The following is a 19777-nucleotide window of genomic DNA, read 5'->3' on the forward strand; positions in this document are numbered from 1 at the left end:
ACTGCCTTAAGTAAGTGCAGTCTTCTGGTTTGGGGCCTTTCTTCCATTTATTTAAAATACTTGATACCATTCTGATGTTTGTTTCATTTCCATGAACATAGAAAAGAATTTCAGGAGTCCTTGATATTTCTCTTCTCCATAATGAGAAGGTTTCATTTGATTTTTATCTCATCTTGACATTGGCTTTTTAAGGCTTCTCTCTCCAGTATTCCTTGTCTATTTTCAGGAGAATTTTAGGCATGAACATTTGTAGTTGAAGAGGAGGTATTTCAGTATATTACTGTAAGTGCTTAGCATTTAGTGTAAGTGAAGGTAGGAATCAGAAGGAATGATATGCCCCATTCCCCTTAGGTGGCCTCAGTTTTCCTACAGTGGACTGGCTAGCACTTTACCTTTATGGATAGCTGTGGAGCCTCTGGTGACTTTTCCACTACATGAAGTTGTTTCCTAGCACAGTGTATTGGTATAGATGCTATGGGCTGCAACCTCAGAAAACTCCAACTGAAGCTGGTTAAAATGACAAAAAAAAAGTAGCTCATATAATGTAAAGTCCAGCCTTCAGGATTGGTTGATTTAGCTGATCCAGTGTTTCACTAAGGATTCATTTTCTTCTCTGTTCTGTGTTGGCTTATTCTTTTTTTTTTTTGCGGTATGCGGGCCCCTCACTATTGTGGCCTCTCCCGTTGCGGAGCACAGGCTCCGGACGCACAGGCTCAGCGGCCATGGCTCACGGGCCCAGCCGCTCCATGGCATGTGGGATCTTCCCGGACCGGGGCACAAACCCATGTCCCCTGCATCGGCAGGTGGACTCTCAACCACTGCGCCACCAGGGAAGCCCCTGTGTTGGCTTATTCTTAAAGCTGGTTGCCAGGTACACAGTGAGATGATTTCTTTTTCAGTGTCTCATAAAGAAAAGCACCTATACCACTACTCTACATTATAGAGTTACTCTATAATGTAGAGTAGTGGTATAGGTGCTTAGTATAGTGCTGGCATATAGTAAGTGCTCAGTAAATACCTGATTTATCATGTTATAGAGGAGAAAGATCCTGACTTCCTGTTGATGTTTTCAAGAATACTTCACTTTGCATCTCATTGGCCAGAATTAGACCACGTGGCTATTCTCAGTGATTCCTTATCAAAGGTGTGGTTATTCTTAGACCAGTTATGCCCAGTTTTTGAGCAGAGCTTGATTTCCTAAATACGCTGTTCCTTTCTAATAGAGAGTGAGGGGTGGGTAAAAAGTATTTTGGTATGGGAGTGGTGCATACAATCTGTCCATTACAGATCTAGTCTTCTCTGCCTCATTTCCTTTCCCTCTGGGATGGAGAGATACAACATATACAGTATGTTTTAGATGGTAAAATATTTAAATAAAATACAGTTTATTTTCATAATAGATTCCTTCTTTTCACCCACACATGAAATGCATTCCAGGGCCTCCTGTTTTATTTCTATCTCTGGTAATAACTTTTCTCCCCAAATGTATTTCTGAAGCAGATTCATTCTGTTTTGGTACTGTGTAAACAGCTCTCAGAGCAGGTAAATTGGGTTTTAAAATTTGACCCTGCCAGTAAACTAATTGTGTGACTTTGGGCAAGATGCCTAACTTTTCTGATCCTCTTTGTGTCTGTAGAACTGAAATAACTGTACCTACTCCACAAGATTGTTAAAAGATGAAATAATATATATATCGAAGTATCTGACAAATAAGTTTTTTCAGCCCTTCTTTCTTAGTTCTCAGTTTATCTGCCGTATCTAAAACTCCTCTAATTTGGGGCCAGTATAGATATTGTTTGTGTGAAATCCATTTTCCTGTCCTAGAATTGAATATTTGTATTTTTGTCACCCTGCCCATCCTCAGAAATGTGAAGTTAATGCCCAGCTTACTTTTCAATCAGATGGTGTTATTCTTCCATTAAATTGGCCAATAAAGATTTCATGTATTTAGTTGAGTGGTGGAGGTACCAATGTTTAATTTATTAACTAGTTTAGTACTATCTGAACCAGAGTCCATTTCAGGGTGACATTTCTACATGATATTTTGTTGTTTATCTTTCCTGCTTCAGATAATATCCCCCCAGGTGGGATTGGTTGCCTGTTTACCTCCATATAATTCAGAATTTTATTTTATTACTTTTTAATGATATTAATGATAATTGCTTACATTTGTTATGTATTTGAGGCAGTGTGCTATCATTACTTCAGTAAAAGCACACCAATTTTGACAAGTAGTTTTATATAATGCCTCTAAGTTTTACACCCTGGCAGACTATTAAAATTATTTCCCTCATATGAAGCTAATATATGCAAAATAAGATGCGATAACACCCATACTTCAGTTAATGCCAATGCATCTATTTAATTTAATGAAGATTATTAAAAAATTCTTCCTAATATTTACATATTTCAGTTTCCCTAAAATATGTCAGCATTAGAACTTTCTTGGATTTTTTTTTTTTTTTTTTCCTGCGGTACACGGGCCTCTCACTGCTGTGGCCTCTCCCGTTGCGGAGCGTAGGCTCTGGACGCGCAGGCTCAGCGGCCATGGCTCATGGGCCCAGCCGCTCTGCGGCATGTGGGATCTTCCCGGACCGGGGCACGAACCCGTGTCCCCTGCATCGGCAGGCAGACTCTCAACCACTGCGCCACCAGGGAAGCCCTCTTGGATTTTTAAAGGTAAAGAGGGTGGCTTTTTTATGGGAACTTGTGGATAGTTGGCTGGGATACCAACGTAAGTCCCGTATAATTTGATATTTGAAGATGATAAGTGCTGATTGAAGGGACTAATATGAAAGGGTTAGGAAGATGAGAATTATTAATACAAGAGATGATTCTAAGGAAATGGGTTAAGCTCAAATGAGACTTGTGTGTTAGCTTGGCATTTTACCAGGTGCTTAGTGTTTCTTGAATGGATAGATTAATGGAATGGAAGAGGCTATAAAATTACAAAATGCCTCATAGGATTGGCTGGAAACGTTGGGGAGAAAAATAAGAGGCTGATTTTATTTGTCATCTCTTAACAGAATTTTTTTCTACACAAACTGACAGTGCAGTTTTCTCTAGATGCCCCCTGTCCACCAGTTCATTCAGCCACCAGTCATGAAACTTCTGAGTGAAATAGCATTTCGACTTTTTATTTTTTTTACACTTTTCTCTAGAAAACTACATTTCCAGGTATCTGATTTAATCTCCTATCCTTTATATAGACTCAGGAATTTTATTGTCATATTTCTTATGCCAAGATATTAAGGCAGAAAGAATAAGTAAAGGCATGATGATATGTACTTCCTTTTAGAAACCACTTTTGGAATCTGTGAAGTGCCTCGTCTTTTATTATTTTATTAATTAATGTGGAATGTATAAATCATTTGTTTCATTTAATTAAGATACTATGAACTCCATGTATTATAAAAATACTTGCTGAGAATTTGAATACTAGCTATTAAATTAATTTTAACCAGGCCTTAAGTTTCTAAGATATCTGTAATATTTTTTGTTGTTGTTGAAGCTTTAACAGCATATTTTTATTAGTTCAGTTGTCTAAAGATAATAGAAGTTGCTATTATTTCTCCAAACCCACTCCTGCTCTGTTTCCTTCATGATGTTCAATAGCTTAACTCTGCCAGCTGGCTTTTTGAAAATTCGAGGCTTTTACAATTTTTTAATTTTTTTTTGAGGTATAATTGACATACAACTTTGAGTAGGTTTAATGTGTTGATTTGATACATTTATATATTGCAAAATGAACATTACCATAGCATTAGCTAACACCTCTACCATGTCACATTATTATCTTTTTTTGTGTGTGTGAGAACAGTTAAGATCTGTCTCTTAGCAACTTTGAAGTTTATAGTACAGTATTGTTGACTGTAATCTCTATGCTGTGCATTAGATCTAGTTATCTACTAATTTCACATTTGTACCATAAAACATCACCACCCCAATTCCCACTTTGGCAATGGAACTTGGTTTCACCTGAGTGTAATGTCCCTGTTCCTTTTGGCAGAGGATGGTCACTGCTATTTATTTTGTCTTCTGTCCATTTTTCCTCATTTGTGGACAGAAATCTTTTCCCTGATGTTTCCTTTTTCTGCTGTTCATCAACTTATACTTTACCTTTTAATCTTTTCTAGATATTATCTGGTATGAGGTGATCGGCTAATTGGTTTATCTAACCACTTAATAATGCTTTCTCCACTTCACTCTGCCTGCCCAGTTTTGTTTTTCCATTTGTTATTTATTTCTGCCCTGAGTTCTGTTACATACCTCCAAGTGTGAAGTAGTGTAAATAGCTGAAGTACTTAGGTTCCTCAAATACGTGTTTGAAAAGGACATGACTGCTCATAGATGTGCAGTAGCCATCCTCTCTGATGCTGAGGGGTCGCGATGAGTCCAGGTTTCTCTCCTCAAATACATTTTAACTACAAGAAGTTGTTTCTAATCAAAAAGCATTTTTTGGTGTTTACTGATAACTACTTAAATTTGTGGTTGTAAATATTTGATCTTCAAATGCAGCTTTATGAAACATTCAGTGTATCCAATGTCACATTTTTTTTAAAGGTTACGTTCCAAAATAGCATTTTACAATGCAAATTGTTACATTATCCCCTTTATACAATATGTTATGTTTGCTTTGTATTTGTTATTTGTGTACATATCAGTCTTATTTTGATATGAACACAAATTGTACACTAGATTTAAAGAACTTGAAAATTTAAGTCAGTACATATTCTGATCATTTGTGTACACAGATTAGACATATACTAGAACCAGTGTTTTAGAATTTCTAATCGGTTGCATACCTGTACTTTTATAAAATGTGGTAGAAAGGAGGAATTGGGAGACTAGGTAGGACCCAGTTACAGGAAGAAAGGTGAGCAAGATCTGTAGAATAAATGGGCTCTCATAGGGTGGCTGCATGGATGGATGGATAAAAGGTAGCACATCCTAGAGGTCTTAAGGAGTTTTAATAAAGGAGTTAATTTATTAACAGATTCAATGTGGGTAGAGATTCCCCATTTATTGGCTTGAATCACTTTTCTGTTAACTAAAGTAGGGGATAAAGAAAGTAGCAGCAGATTTTGGGATTGGGACATGAAAAGCCTCCGAATGGAGATGGGTCATTTGGGAGTTTATCGAGTTGGAGGTACCTGAGGGATATCAGATGTTGGTATAGACAGGTATAAGTTTGGAGCTGAAAAGAAGGGCTAGAAATAAGATTTTGAACATCTTCAGTATAGAATGTCTTTTGTCTTACTTTTTTGTTAAAGAAAGTCTTGGAAGAGACCAGATTGGTAAACTTGAAAAGAAGGAGCCTCTTTTGAGTCATGATTGCTAGGATCCATTAACTATTAGTCATTGGTGCAGTAGTCCTTCCTTGAAACTCTTGTAATAATCTTGTATTACAAAGAGAATGGAAGAACTGAGTTTGAGGGCTTTGAGAGAATCTCCATCAGATCAGCTTGGCCAGGCATCGTGGCTCATTACCAGAACTTATCAGTTTTAGTTCTGTATCTTATTTTCAGAGACTAAATCCCTAAAGTAAGTACCATCACATCCTAAGGCATTTCCCTAGTTTCATTCATTTATCATAGACTATTAGTTTTAGGAATGAAGTTTGTTGGTTTTAAATCATACTTTCAAAATTGTGGCAATCTGTACAAATGAAAAAGAAAAAATAATTTGCCTTTGACCTGTAAGAGTGCCTGACACCTTCCCTTCTCCCATTTAAACTGTCCATAAAACCCTGTTTCATAAGGGCTGTGTACACATAAGTCGTTTCCTCAGCCTGAAGGACCTCTTTTCTTCCCTCAACTATATCTTTTGGACTCTGCTATGGAACTGTCTTTTAAACTTCTATTAGGACATTAATTTCAGTGAGCCTTTTATTCAATTGCATAGATGCATAGCCATAACAAAGTGCCTGGCATAGAGTAAAAACCGGTTGCCAACATTTTATTCCTAAAAAGCTGCGTCTGCTTTAATTGAATATAGACAGCAGTATTGACTACACATACCTTGTCTACATAGACTGAAGTAGGGCTTTTGGGGGTAAGCACACAATTTACAAGTTTTAAATATTGGCATTTAACCCTGACTGTGCACTGGAATAATTTGTAGAAGCTTTAATCTGGTTCACAGGGTGTGATCCCCAACCCACTGAATCAGAAAATCCAAGATTGGATCTGGAATCCAAACATTGCTCCATATTAATAATTTATACATACAGCCATAATTTGTCAGTTATGAAAAGTTATCTCATTGCTTGTCTTCAGAGTTGGGAATACAGTTGGAGGGTTCTAGAGTTGAAAAGATTGTGAGATAATCACAGACTATATAACTAGAAGTAAAACTCTTTAAAGGGAAATAAAGTCTTGAAACTCAAGTTTTGTGTGTTAATTACATCAATATAGATTTCCCCCTCCAGGTAGAAATCAAGTTCCTTAGTGTATAGAAAGCGAAATACTATAAAGTTATTTTGAAATATTGAACAAGTCAAAACCTTTTAAAGAGAAAGTGACTTTGGTGATAAAGATGTCAACAGAAATTGTAATGAATTGAACCTTGTACTAAATTGGACCAGAAGTGCTATTAAAAGGAAATCACTGTTAACATTAGGAAAAATAAAGTCTTAGGTAAATCTTTTTGCTTGGAAATTAATTTTCTATAGAATGCTTTCTGCCTTGAGGTTTGTATATAGTCTTTGAACTGCAGAAGTCTCTACTGTGCAGTAAGTATTTCACACAGCAGTAGTCAGTTTCAGTACTGCAATATTTCGGTGTGAGGTACAGTTATTTCCTAGCTCTTTCTGTTAGCTGCAACGATGGGTGCTAGATATTTTACCATGGCATCTTCAAGGTTTGGGGCTGATTATCATAGTTGATAGTTATTTCTGCTGATTTATATGTTAAAGATACATCTATTTTGCATCCGGTTTAGATACTGGAAATGAAACTGTGAAGTCATGCCATCCCCACCCTAGTCCCTCATCTCCCTTTAGTTTACTGAAAGGTGTATCAGTGGTTTTCTTTATGTGGGGTGGTTTTGTGTGGCTGTTCTTAGTTTCTTAAACTTAAGTAGTTATTCTGTAAGTTCTTTGATTCTCACATGCTTGTTTTTGAATATGTACTCTTTTGCTGAGTTAATTTTTAGTCATCATTGTGGTTTGGAAATGTTTAATATTTCATGATATTTTGGGTTTGAAATGGTGCGTCAGTGACTTCATTGCTGATTTTAAGATTGATTGATAATTATATAAAACATGGTCCAGAACTACTTCTGCCAGTTTTCGCTGCAGGACCCTGAATATTGAGAGATGAAATGTAGGTTGGGCAATTCGAATTACGCATCTCTGCTCTTCGTGGGATTTCAGTGAAATAGCAAAACTAAAATACTGCCATCTTAAAGGATGTTTCTTTGCAGGTCAGTTTGTATCCTTTGGCTCAGCTAGGAAAGGTCTGTCTTCTTTTACCTAAATAATAATTTACGCTGGCAGGATAGATTAGGCTTAGAAATGTAGTATAGTCTGAATGTGTGGCTGCTCTGCCTCTTTTTGTCTAGAGGAAAACAACTGGTTATAAAGAGTGCTTTGCTTTCATACTACTCACTTTTTAAAATAGTCTGTTTTCTATTGCTATGGTAGCACACTAAAAGGATGTTTGAGGACATACAATCTGCTTTGTAGGCCAGGGGAAAATAAAAGCAGTTCTTGAAGTGTTCAGATGTTGGATTTTTTTTTTCATTAGGTCAATCACGGCAAATAATTTTTCACTCTTGGTTTGTTGATCATTGTGTCCCTAGTATCTGCATTGTCCTAAGGACATTATAGGGTCTTGAAGTATTTGTTGAATGGATTAAATATTTAACATTTAAGGGTCATAGTCATTTCGTTAGTAGCTTGCCCATTCAGAATATTACAACCCTTAAATACTGCAAATGTAGGCTAGCCTAATTATGCAAGCACACAACAGACATTTGTGAATGAATGTAATAACTACTGATTCATACCAAATTATGCCTTCTAATTTTTCTTTCATTGTAACACTGGGTAGCTGACATTAGTTTATTTTTGTTAATTGAGGGTTCTAGTTGACCAAGTGCAGTTTTGTTGATTCTGTTCTGAAATACAGTACTAAAAGCTTGCTGATGATGATTTCTCTTGATAAGAAAGTTTTGATAAAGAAAGTTCTTTTTGGGCTTATATCTAGAAGTTGTCATTGTACATATCAATTTTCAGTTTATCCAGCAGTTAAAAAAATATAACTCTTTAGGCATTTGGTTTGTGGATAGGAGTGGTAATTTTTAGAAAATGGTGTATACTTTGGCTTTTGATTACTTTTAATGGTAAAAATTTGTGGAGACTCAGAAAATTTGAATATACATTCCTGAAAATATTTTTTAGAAGACTTCAAAGAGATTTACCTTTTTTTAAATTTTAAATATTTTATACCATTTCTAGTACTTGTATGCCTTCTCTTAGTTTATATAGCAGATTTAATGTTGATACACTAGATGCCAGATGGCATCCAGTGTTCTTGATGATGATTTGTATTCTTAAAGATAACTGTTACACCTTGAGTTTGACATGTATTTTGGGGGTGGGCAGGCTTATATGACACTATTACAAGTGGATGCTGTACATTATTAGTGGTTTATTATTGCCTACACATATAAGAGCATGTACATTCTAAAAGGATAATTGCATTTCATTTCTGTTGGTTGCAAGGATGGATGGGTGCTAGATATTTTACTATGGCATCTTCAGGTTTGGGGGTTGATGATCATAATTGATAGTTATTTCTGCTGATTTATGTCTTAATAGGTACATCTATTTTGCATCTGGTTTAGATACTAGAAATGAAACTGAGGTCATGCTGTCCCCACCCTACTCCCTCATCTCCCTTTAGTTTGCAGAAATGTGTATCAGTGGTTTTCTTTATGTGCATTGGTTTTGTGTGGCTATTTGATGCATTCTTTGTGGTACTTCAGATACTTTTAAAAGACACTAAATACAGTAATAATTGAAGAATCAGTAAGGGCAGATAGTTTTACCCTTTATGATAATTCTCATAGTCATTTTTAAAAAAAATTCACATCATTTTGAGATAGTGGTGTTTAATACATTAATGCCATTGAACTTTTACTTTCAGTTTTTAAAATAATGATGTGTTCTATACCTAATACTTCCTATTTACTAGAAGACTTAAAAACCTGATTCTTTTTCCATATAAACAAAATTTTATGTAGGATAACTTGGTATCAAGTTAATTCTTATCCCAATTCTCTATTCTCAACTGTTTGAAGAAAATATTCAGCAACATGTTTGTTGCCAGCAATAAATGTTCAAGGTAATGCTAGTTGGTTGTCTAGTATGTTTTATTTGCATAGCATAGTTTCATTATTATATTAGACCTTATATACCTGAAAATTATTTTAAAATACATCTATATGATTGAATTTAGTGCATTAATTTTCTCAATCTCTTCTTGCAGCATTTTCAGTTAGCTTTGGTTGACTGTAATCCCTGCACTTTGTCCAATGCTGAAAGTAAGTATTATTAAGTACCATAGTTCTCTGCATGTGTTCAGATCACTTCATGGCAAATAATAGTAATAATAATAATAGTCATAAATCCTGTGTAATTTTTTTCCCTGGAATTGTTGAATCTAACTGTATTTGTTGCCATGGCTACTTGTACAAATGGAACATGTGAGACCAGTTATTATGAGCAGCAGCCTGTGTCTAAAATAGATATGCCAGTGAACTGGGTTGTTGAATTAAATTATCTGTGCTAGTGAACAAGATTGATTATTTGTGTATTAATTACATTTTAGATGACTTGGGGGGATTAAAAACAGGGTTTGCCAATCTTTTAGGAGAACTGAGTATACAAAGATTCATATGTGTTAGCTCTCTGATTCGGGCTTTGTGGTATTAAAATTATTGGTAATTATGAAGATATACTTTGACTTTCTATTATAGTTTTAAGCATCATACATAAAGATTGAGGTGAGATTTTTCAGTTAATTAAAAAAGAATGTGTGAAGCATGTTCTGATACAGTGGTTTTCTTTAGACATTTATTTTCTGCTTCTATGTATGTTTGTTTCCAAAAGCAGATTGGGTTGATTATGATGTGTTTATCAATAAGTATGTGCTGGCATATTTATTTAGTGTACTTTAAGGTAGCCAATAAAAGTTTAAAGAATATGCATTGGATTCAAGCTGGATTTCTTTAAAACTTTCTTACTTGAACAATAAAATTTATAATTAGAGTGTATGAAAAATTGAGTCATTCTTCATGAAAATTTCAGATCAGTCAAAAGATTCTAGGTTTTACAGAGTCAGTATTTTGCTGTAAGTGACTTCATTTTTTAACCATATAGAAAGGAGTTTAGTGAAGAGAAGTCTCAGTGGTAAAAATGCCCCCAAATGATTGAATCAGTGAAAAAAATGGTAGAAATTTGAATATAACTTGCATATAACATGAATTAAGACATAGTGTGGATTAAATCATTATCTTAGACCAGACTAATTATCTCATAATTCTACTAAATGTAATTTTCTGAGAAAACTTAAAAGAATTCTATTTTCTTTCAATGAGACCCAGGATTTAGTACTGATCAGTGTACTTCCAGAACAAATAGTGGGAAGGTAAGAAATGCAGCAATATTTTAGTTTCTAAGAGGAGGATAAATTAGAAAAAGGATTTAACTCATTGATATATTAATTTATAAAGTATTAATTTTTTTATACTTTTTCCTTAATTATATATCCAGGTTATATAAACCATCCAGAATATGAACCCTTAAAATCCTTTTAAAATTAATTTATGGGAATAAGAAAAAATCTGATTTTCATTTAATTGATTGTAGCTAGTGCCTGAAAACTAACTTTCATACGTACTTGTCAGTTTGAATGATAACCTTTGAGGGACGTTATATAAACTTCAAACTAAATATTTTTGTAAATCCTCATTTTATTCTACTCTGTTGAAGTTAAATCTTACTTGTAGATCATTGCTCCTGAAGGAAAACACCTATGTAGAATGAGTACCACAGGGCAGATCTTGTTGAATTTGAAGAGGACAGTTTGAACAGTCATGAATACATTTTCGAACTTACCACGACTCTCTTTCTGTTGGTTATTGAGAAGGGAAATAAGAGGGAGGGTGACCAATGTCCTGTTTTGCACAGGACTGAGGTGTTTCCCCAGACTCAGAACTTTGAGTGCTAAAAGGTTGGTGGTCACTCTAATGGAAGGGCATGTGCTTTATTTAGAGACATTAGGCCATTATAGTTCAGTTGATTTGGGTAGTTTATTTTTGACAATCAACATAGCTACTTGATAACCATGGTAATAATGGCTGATGTCTCACAGAGCACTAGCAAACACAGACTACTTAATTTGAGCTAGATATTATTACTGTTTAAACATCAGGCTCTTTATTTTCTTTGTAAAGCTTACTTCTCTATGAATTTTTTATATCATTACCTATTTAGATATGCCACAGACGTTGACTGTTTTTTGAAATCTTCCTTGTTACTTTGTCATGCTACAAAGTTCAGAAGATTTTAGAAAGTAAAGTGAGCTTTAAAAAAAAGTCTGTATGAGATTTCTGTTTTATGGCACAATTCATTTATGCAATTAAAGAAAATAAGTAGATACACTTGCCGCTTCTAGAGCTATTTAAAAGGGGTTAATTACAGTTTGTGTTTTGAAAGTAGAATCATGGTGATGTGAGACTTCTCATTATATGATTGCCCCTTGGGATAAAATTGTTCCTTCTAGATTTAATTCTATTAATTCTAAAAATAATGTATTTCTGAAAAAAGTTTAATTTCAGAACGTTTTGTGGCAGTATTTGTTAAAAATTTCTACTTCTAATTGAGACTTGCCAGGTGGAGCTTTTTCTTAGTTGTATGGTTATGTTCCACTTTGAAGACGACTTTAAGAATTTAAATATAGATTGGTTTTCATACCACAAAAGATGATACTGGATTTAGTAACTCATAGGATAGGAAAGCCCTTGCTGAGCCTGGAGGAAGTTTGGGATGGTAATAGAATGCCACCGTGCTGCTGATCTTTTCTTCCATGTGACCTTTCCATGTCACCTTTGTTAGAGGAGTAGTAGGAAGATTGAGGGGAGAAGGGCATAGATTTTCCATCTCTTCCTCATTCTCTTAACCTGTAACCGGGTCTCCCTCTAATGATGTAGTGAGGTGAGATGGACTGGAACTCTCAAGGAGAGCTGTGTTGGAAAAGGGGCCTAGGAAATAAGAAAAACCCTCAAACAGATATAGGTAAAGGGGATATTTATATCTGTAGAACTTCTATTATTATTTTTATGTGCTTTTCACAAAATGTTGGTTTTCAACTTTTAAAGGTGATGTTTTTATTTTGCCTCATTTCTGATTATTTAACATACGATATTTAATGATTATATATGGAGAGTGCAGTACTTTACTTTTGGTCCAAAAATGTTGTTTGATATTAAAGTTCATTATATATTTTGTTTTGGTCTTTATGTTTATTTACTTCAGCTGTTCCCAGGTGCTGGTCTAGGAACAGGTATCAGAATCCCTTGCAGAACTAAATAAAAAGGCACCTTTCCAGGCCTTGCCTGGGATCACTGAATATAATCTCAGGGATCTCTATTTTTAGTAAGCCTCCCAGGTGACTCTCACAGTTATGGGAGTCAGCGAGAGAGTTAGTTTATGATGGCGATGAGAAATTGATGATAGCTGTGGACGTTGTTTTTAAAGATCCACATATATATTATGCATATAATTTTGAAAGGCTCCCAGACTCCTTGAAATTCAACTATGAAATCCAGGTAGATAGAATATTAAAAAAAAAAAAGATTTGTCATTGAAGGATGAAAATTATATTACTTAAGTAAACCAGAATCCAGTTTTGATTCCTGGTTCATTGTTGCTTTTGTCGAATCATTCATATTCTGGTGGTGCAGTATCAGGAAGAGCTGAAAATAAAAGCTGCAATACGTATATTTTTATTTGATTTTCAAGAGATACTTGTTAATGTTGAGATTGTTTACTATTCTTGCCTTCCAAGTGGTTTGACTTTAAAAAAAGATTATGGAGAACTGATAGAGAAATGCAACTTATTTCCTCTGTGTGTTATTACTTGTGTCATCCTTGTCTGTGACTTCTTTATAAATATTGATATGAAATATGGTATAAGGAAAAAATTGGAGGGTATTTTTGTTGTTTTAATCAAACACTCTTTCTTTTTTGACTTGTAACTCAGGTTTTAAATACCATGTTTTGAAGTGTATAGGTTATAAAAGTTTTCTTCATTTGCTTAATGTTGCCATTTTGAACTTTGTAAGAAGTATACCCACTTGCTATAGATTTTAATATTAATTTTAATTATTACATTGACAAAATTTAGTAATGGCCAACAGTGAATACATGTGGTTTCTTAATCATGTTCGTGTATGTTTGTTTGTATATACTGTGTTATTAAAAATAAAAGCTATGTTCTATAATTACTTAAATCTGTGTAGTAGAGATGGTGCTTATATTTTACATTCTTAATTAAATTTACTGCTGTATTATTATTGATTTTTGTTTTCCATCACCTTTGCAGTTCAATTTCACATTGCCCACTTATATGAAACCCAGGTAAGTGTTTTAACTTAGCTTACTTAAAACAAACAAAAATGATCACCCATACCTTTTTTTTTTTTTTTTTTGGCGGTACACGAGCCTCTCACTGTTGTGGCCTCTCCCGTTGCGGAGCACAGGCTCTGGACGCACAGGCTCAGTGGCCACGGCTCACGGGCCCAGCCGCTCCGCAGCATGTGGGATCTTCCCGGACCGGGGCACGAACCCGCGTCCGCCACATCGGCAGGTGGACTCTCAACCACTGCGCCACCAGGGAAGCCCACCCATACCATTTTAAGTGGAATCAGATATACAGATAATTTAATGGAGTTCTGGGCATTACTTCTTGCATACATTTTATACTCATTAAATGTGGTTAAGATTTTGCTTTAGTGTTACAGTTATTACACAGAGTGCTTGTTGTGTACAAAGACGTTTCATTCAGTAAGATTTGCCTCTAAACTCAAACTATCTGCAGGCTTAAATGGCTGTATTTAAGAAGATTTCTCTTATTCTTGATGTGAAATGCCTAGTTTTCTTTTCGAAATGTTTATAGATGGTTGTTATAATGCATTGTTTTTAGTTTCACTTTTTCTTAAGATTAAAATATCCCTTCCACATATCACTGTTTGAAAGGCATATTAGTAACCTCTTGATGTCATTACCATTACTTTTATGGCTGCTGTATTTAAAAAACTTTTTTAGTTTAATTTTAGAACATTTTATTTTTATGTATGGCAGATTTTGCTTAGTTATATGGTAAAGGACATAAAACATAGACATTTAGTCTAGGTAGGCAGTGGTATGGAAAATCAGGCATAAGTTGGTATGAGGCTAAATATTAGGTAATCATAGTTTACCCAAAAAACAATTTTTATAACAGCTTTTTAGAAAAGAAATACTGTTATATTTCTACATAATTTCTAAGGTCTGTTTTGTTTCAGAGCCACCATGGGGTGGTCTAAACAATTAACATCTGTTTCCTGGACACCTCCATCTGTGCGCACGCCCACCCTTCCCGCCCCCGTGCGTACTCGCACGCACACATGCGCGCACATCCACTGACTCAGAATTGATGCACACTCAGGTTTGGATACTCTACTAATCTAGGGATTTTATGCACCTTGAGAGGATGCATTTGAGAATTACATTCATGTTGTGGATCAGAGTCTTTACCTGCCAACGCTAATCCCAGCCTCCTGCCAACTGCTGATTTTTGCCAAATCAGTAAAGGCCCCAGGGTGAAAGCAGCTATAGAAATAAGCTTCCTCTCCAAAGTTCTTTCCCTGGAGTCTTAACTCCTTCTGTTTTCATTACCTCAGGAGACCTCTGCTGTCTTCAAAAGGATGATCTCTGATTTTTCCCCAGCTTTTCTAGTTCTTAGTGAGATTTCCCTGGTCTGTCATTAGGTAAAGCAGATGTTATCTTGCCTTTCTTTTTAATGAATGTTTTTTGCTTGAGATGGAATTCTATTTGATTATTTTTATTTGACCACTTTAAAATTTACATTCCATTGTCTTTTAGTTTTCATTGTTTCTGATGAGAAGTTGTCTGTTGGTGTTAATTTTTTTTTAATTTCGTGAAGGTAATGTGGGTACAGAACCCTCCCCCCACTGATTCTTTCATTTAATAAATTTTAGTGCCCATTAAGCAAAACAAAAAGAACAAAATTTGTGCTAGGCAGAGTATATAATTATTAGATGACAGGAAGATGACACTGTATGCATATGAAAGGATTGAAAAAAATCTCTACTCCAGTGCTTATAACAAGGATTTTTATTTTCAGGTGAAAAATTAAGGGAAACAAAAGGCTTACCTACAAAGTGTACAATGTGATGATTTGATATATGTATGATTTCCCGCACTGAGTTAATTAACACGCCCATCACCTCACATCTCTAAAGTGGGGGCAGTGAGAACAATTAAGTTTGATTGTCTTAACAAACTTCAATTGTACAATACAGTGTTATCAACTATAGTCATCATATTATATGTTAGATCCTCAGACCTTATTCGTCTTGTAACTGGAAGTTGGTACCCTTTTACCAACCTTTCCTTATTTCTTCCACCCCACCCCCTGGCAACCCTTTCTACTGTCTTTTCTATGAGTTCAACTCCCCACCCCCACCCCTTTTTAAAAAGAATCCACATATAAGTGATATCATATAGTATGTGTCTTTCTCTGTCTGGTTTATTTCACTTAGCATAATTCCTTCCAGGTTTACGTAGGTTGTCACAAATGACAGGATTTCCTCTTTTTTTAAGGCTGAAATATCATTCCATTGTATTTATATACCACATTTTCTTGATCCATCTGGAGACAGACACTTAGGTTGTTTCCATTCTTGGCTCTTGTGAATAATCCTGCAGTGAACATAGGAGTACAGATATCTCATCAAGATAATGGTTTTGTTTCATTTGGAAATATACCTGTACCCAGAAGTGGGATTGCTGGATCATATGGTAGTTCCGTTTAGGTTTGGGTAATTTTAATGAGATGTCATGTCAACTCACCCACACCCATTCTTAGATTATCTAAATAAAGATAATTTTGTTTCTCTTTATAATGTCATATCTCCAAGTAAGTATATTATGAATTATTGGATATTTATATCAATTATTTAATTTACCTTTCCCATTTTATTAGCTGAGACCCCCAGAACCATTTTTTTTCCTAATAGTAATAATAGTATTAACTGGCCTTCATTTCTTTTTCTTGATTTTAATGAAGTAACTTGAACAAGTCACCATCTAAATTCTAAATAACCTTTAAAGATTAAAGGTAAAGAATTTCTCCCTTTTAATTTTGTTATTATAGTGTTGCTTATTTTTGAGTAGATAATCCAAAATGAAAGTGCCTGTAAGAATACACAGTGTAGTATCCTCCTCCCTCCTTTTCCCTGGCCACCTATTCCCCTCCCGAAAGCCACCAACCACCATAACCAGTGTTTTTTATATCCTTCCAGAGAATCTCAGTGTATATATAAGCAAATCCATATATATGTTTGCACATATATTTGTTTTTCTTTATTTTATTGAAATAATAACCCATTATATATGTTCTCTCTTGATCTTGTTTAAATTGGTTTTTTTAACTTAGTACTATATTTTGGAAATCATTCCCTATCAGTACATGTAGAGCTGTATTATATCCCTTTGCAGAGATGTACTGTAGCTAATTTAACTATTCTCCCTTGAGAGATAGTTACAAATAATGTTATTATGAATAACACTGTTGATAAGAATTACTAGTTTCATTTTTAACATTGTCTTCTAACTAGCAGTAGTTTATTACTGAAACACTATAGACTGGTTTCATTTATGCATATTGTACAAATCCAAAAATTCTAAAGAAAGAAAAATAAATTCCAGCTGACATTTAAAGATGCAGTAAGTATGTCATGATTACCTAGGGTTTATTCCATGAATTCAAGATTAGTTCAGTGTGAGGAAATATGTTAACAAAACAAACAAAAATCATGGTAAGGAAAACAACATTGTGAGGAAGAAAGATTTTCTTTTTGAAAGAAATGAATAGTGTGAAAAGGAGAGAAAAACAGTAGATCTAATTAATAGGTCAAAACCTTAATATTCTGAAAAAAATTAACAAAATAGATAAACCGCAAACTAACTTGATCAGGAGGATAAATGAGAGATAAAGCACAGATACATAAAGTAAGATAACCATGGAAACAGAAGAAATTAGTACAGTCATACAAGACTGATTAGCAGACCTGTATGCAAATGAATTTGAAAACTTAAAGTGGACTGTTTCCCAGGGAAATACAGGTTAGAGAAATTGACCTCATTAGAGTTAGGAAAGTTATAAAAAGCCAATTTTCATAAAAAGAAACAGAAAATTAAGTAATGCCCTACAGAAAGTACCATGCCCAGATGGTTTTACAGGGGAATTCTACCAAGCCTTTAAATACCAGATAATTCTAGCACTCTATAGATTATGCCAGACCACTAGAAATGGAGAGAAACTTTCTCATTTCTTTTCCTTTTTTTGAGAGGGATAGGGGGCTTACAACAGCTTTTAATCTGACCTTGAGAGACTTATGTGTTTGATAATAATTAAAGTCCTTTCTGCACTTACTGATTCTATAGCATATTTTCACAATAAAATGGAAACAAAAATCTGCTTCTAAACATTAACTACAGGCCACAGTTCTTTGGTGTCTTCTTTTTTATTTAATTGTAAAATATACCTGACATTAACTTTACCATTTTAGCCATTTGTTAAGCATACAATTCAGTGGCATTAAGTACTTTTGAATTATTGTGCAACTAACCACCATCCATCTCCAGAACTTTTTCATCATCCCAAGCTGAAACTCTGTACCCATTAAAGAATAACTCCTCATTCTTCCCTCCCCCCAGCCCCTGGCAACCACTATTCTACTTTTTGTCTCTATGAGTTTGACTATTCTAGGTACCTGATGTAAGTGGAATGATACAGTATTTGTCTTTTTGTGTCTGGCTTATTTCTCTTAGCATAATGTCTTTAAGGTTTGTATATATTGTAGCATGTGCCAGAATTCCATTCCTTTTAAAGGCTGAATAATATTTCATTGTATGTATACACCACATTTGGTTTATCCATTCATCTGTCAGTGGACACTCGTGTGGCTTCCAACTTTTGCCTGTTGTGAATAATGCTGCTGTGAACATGAGTGTGCAAATATTTGTTTTTGTCCCAGCTTTCAATTTTTTTTGATATATACCCCCAGAAGTGGAATTACTGGGTCATGTGGTAATTCTGTTAAAATTTTTGAGGAACTGACATACTGTTTCCCCCCATTCCTTTTTGAAACAAGTGTAACATTGATGCCTAAACCTGATAAAGGCAGTACAAAAAAGAATCAATATACAAACTATTATCACTGATGAATATTGGTATAAATATAGTAAGTAAAATATTAGCAAACAATCTGTTACCTCATTAAGCAAATAATATACCGTGACCAAGTGGTATTCATTCTGGGAATACAAGGCTGATTGACTATTAGATAATCTAATAATATCATGCATCATAATAATAGAGCTAAAGGTAAAAACAAGTCACTATCATCATAGATGCTGAAGAAGCCTTTGATAAACTCAATACCCATTCCCAATTAAAAATACTCTTGGACATAGGAATTAAGGGTTACTTTCCTATCATAATAAAATTCATGTACTTTAATTCCAAAGTCAGTATCTTATTTAAAGGGAAACACTAGAGGCATTTTCACAAAAATCAGGAGCAAGGCAAAAGATGCCCTCTGTCTTCATTACTCCTCATTATTGTACTATAGGTATTAACCAATGCAGTTAGACAAGAAAAATCAATTAGAGGCACATACAGAAATTAATAGCTTTCAGCAACAATAATTAGAGAACACACACTGTTAGAAAATATTGCCATTTATAATAACAGCAAAGTAATTAAATACTTAACAATAAACTTAAAAGAGATACTATGACTCAATAGTATAAAGATGTTCATGGGAATTTAGGTTAGTTTTTAAATGTAATACAACATAAATAAAAATTAGTAATAAACTTTTTAAAGCAATTAGGTAAGTTGATTGGGAAAAACATTCTAGGATAGCCAGAATAACACTGGTGGTGATGGTAGGGATTATATGGGTTATATTAACCCTACTAGATATTAAAATATTACAATGAAACCTATATGATTAAAAGTATTGTACTGGCATTTGACTAGACAAATAGACCAGTGAAATATCATAGAAAGGCCAGGAATAGATCCAGTGTACATAGAGAAATTGAGTATATGATAAAGGTAATATCTTACATTCCTTTAGCTAAGGTAGATTTATTCATACATGGTTCTGGGACAATAAGGTAGCCATTTGGAAAAAGATAAAATTAGACCCGTAACACACACTATTCACAGGAATAAACTACTACAGATGAATTAGGATCAAAATGTAAACATTGATATTGTACAAGTACTAGAAGAAACATTAATTCTTCTTCAACCTTGATGTAGGAAAAAAGCTTTTTAAACTATGGCTCAAAATTCAGAGGCAATAAAAAGAATGACCAATCAGTTTGAGCAACATAAAAATAATTTCTGCATGGCAAAAAAACAAAACAAAAAAACCATACATTCAAAGGACACCTATGAAACTGGGA

The 19777-nt window shown here is 34.4% G+C and overlaps 1 protein-coding gene across 8 annotated transcripts in view; it reads left to right on the plus strand.

Moving 5' to 3' along the window:
- Window positions 1-19777, plus strand: part of KDM6A (lysine demethylase 6A) — a 207013-nt gene that overhangs the window by 121281 nt on the left and 65955 nt on the right. For all 8 annotated transcript variants that reach the window (XM_082609054.1, XM_082609056.1, XM_082609055.1 and 5 more), the window contains exons 7-8: window positions 9495-9549; window positions 13614-13648. In XM_082609054.1, the coding sequence (XP_082465180.1) occupies window positions 9495-9549; window positions 13614-13648 (90 nt within the window). The remainder of the gene's footprint in view (window positions 1-9494; window positions 9550-13613; window positions 13649-19777) is intronic.

Source organism: Mesoplodon mirus (genome assembly GCF_964341445.2).
Source record: "Mesoplodon mirus genome assembly, chromosome: X".
NCBI lineage: Eukaryota > Metazoa > Chordata > Mammalia > Artiodactyla > Ziphiidae > Mesoplodon > Mesoplodon mirus.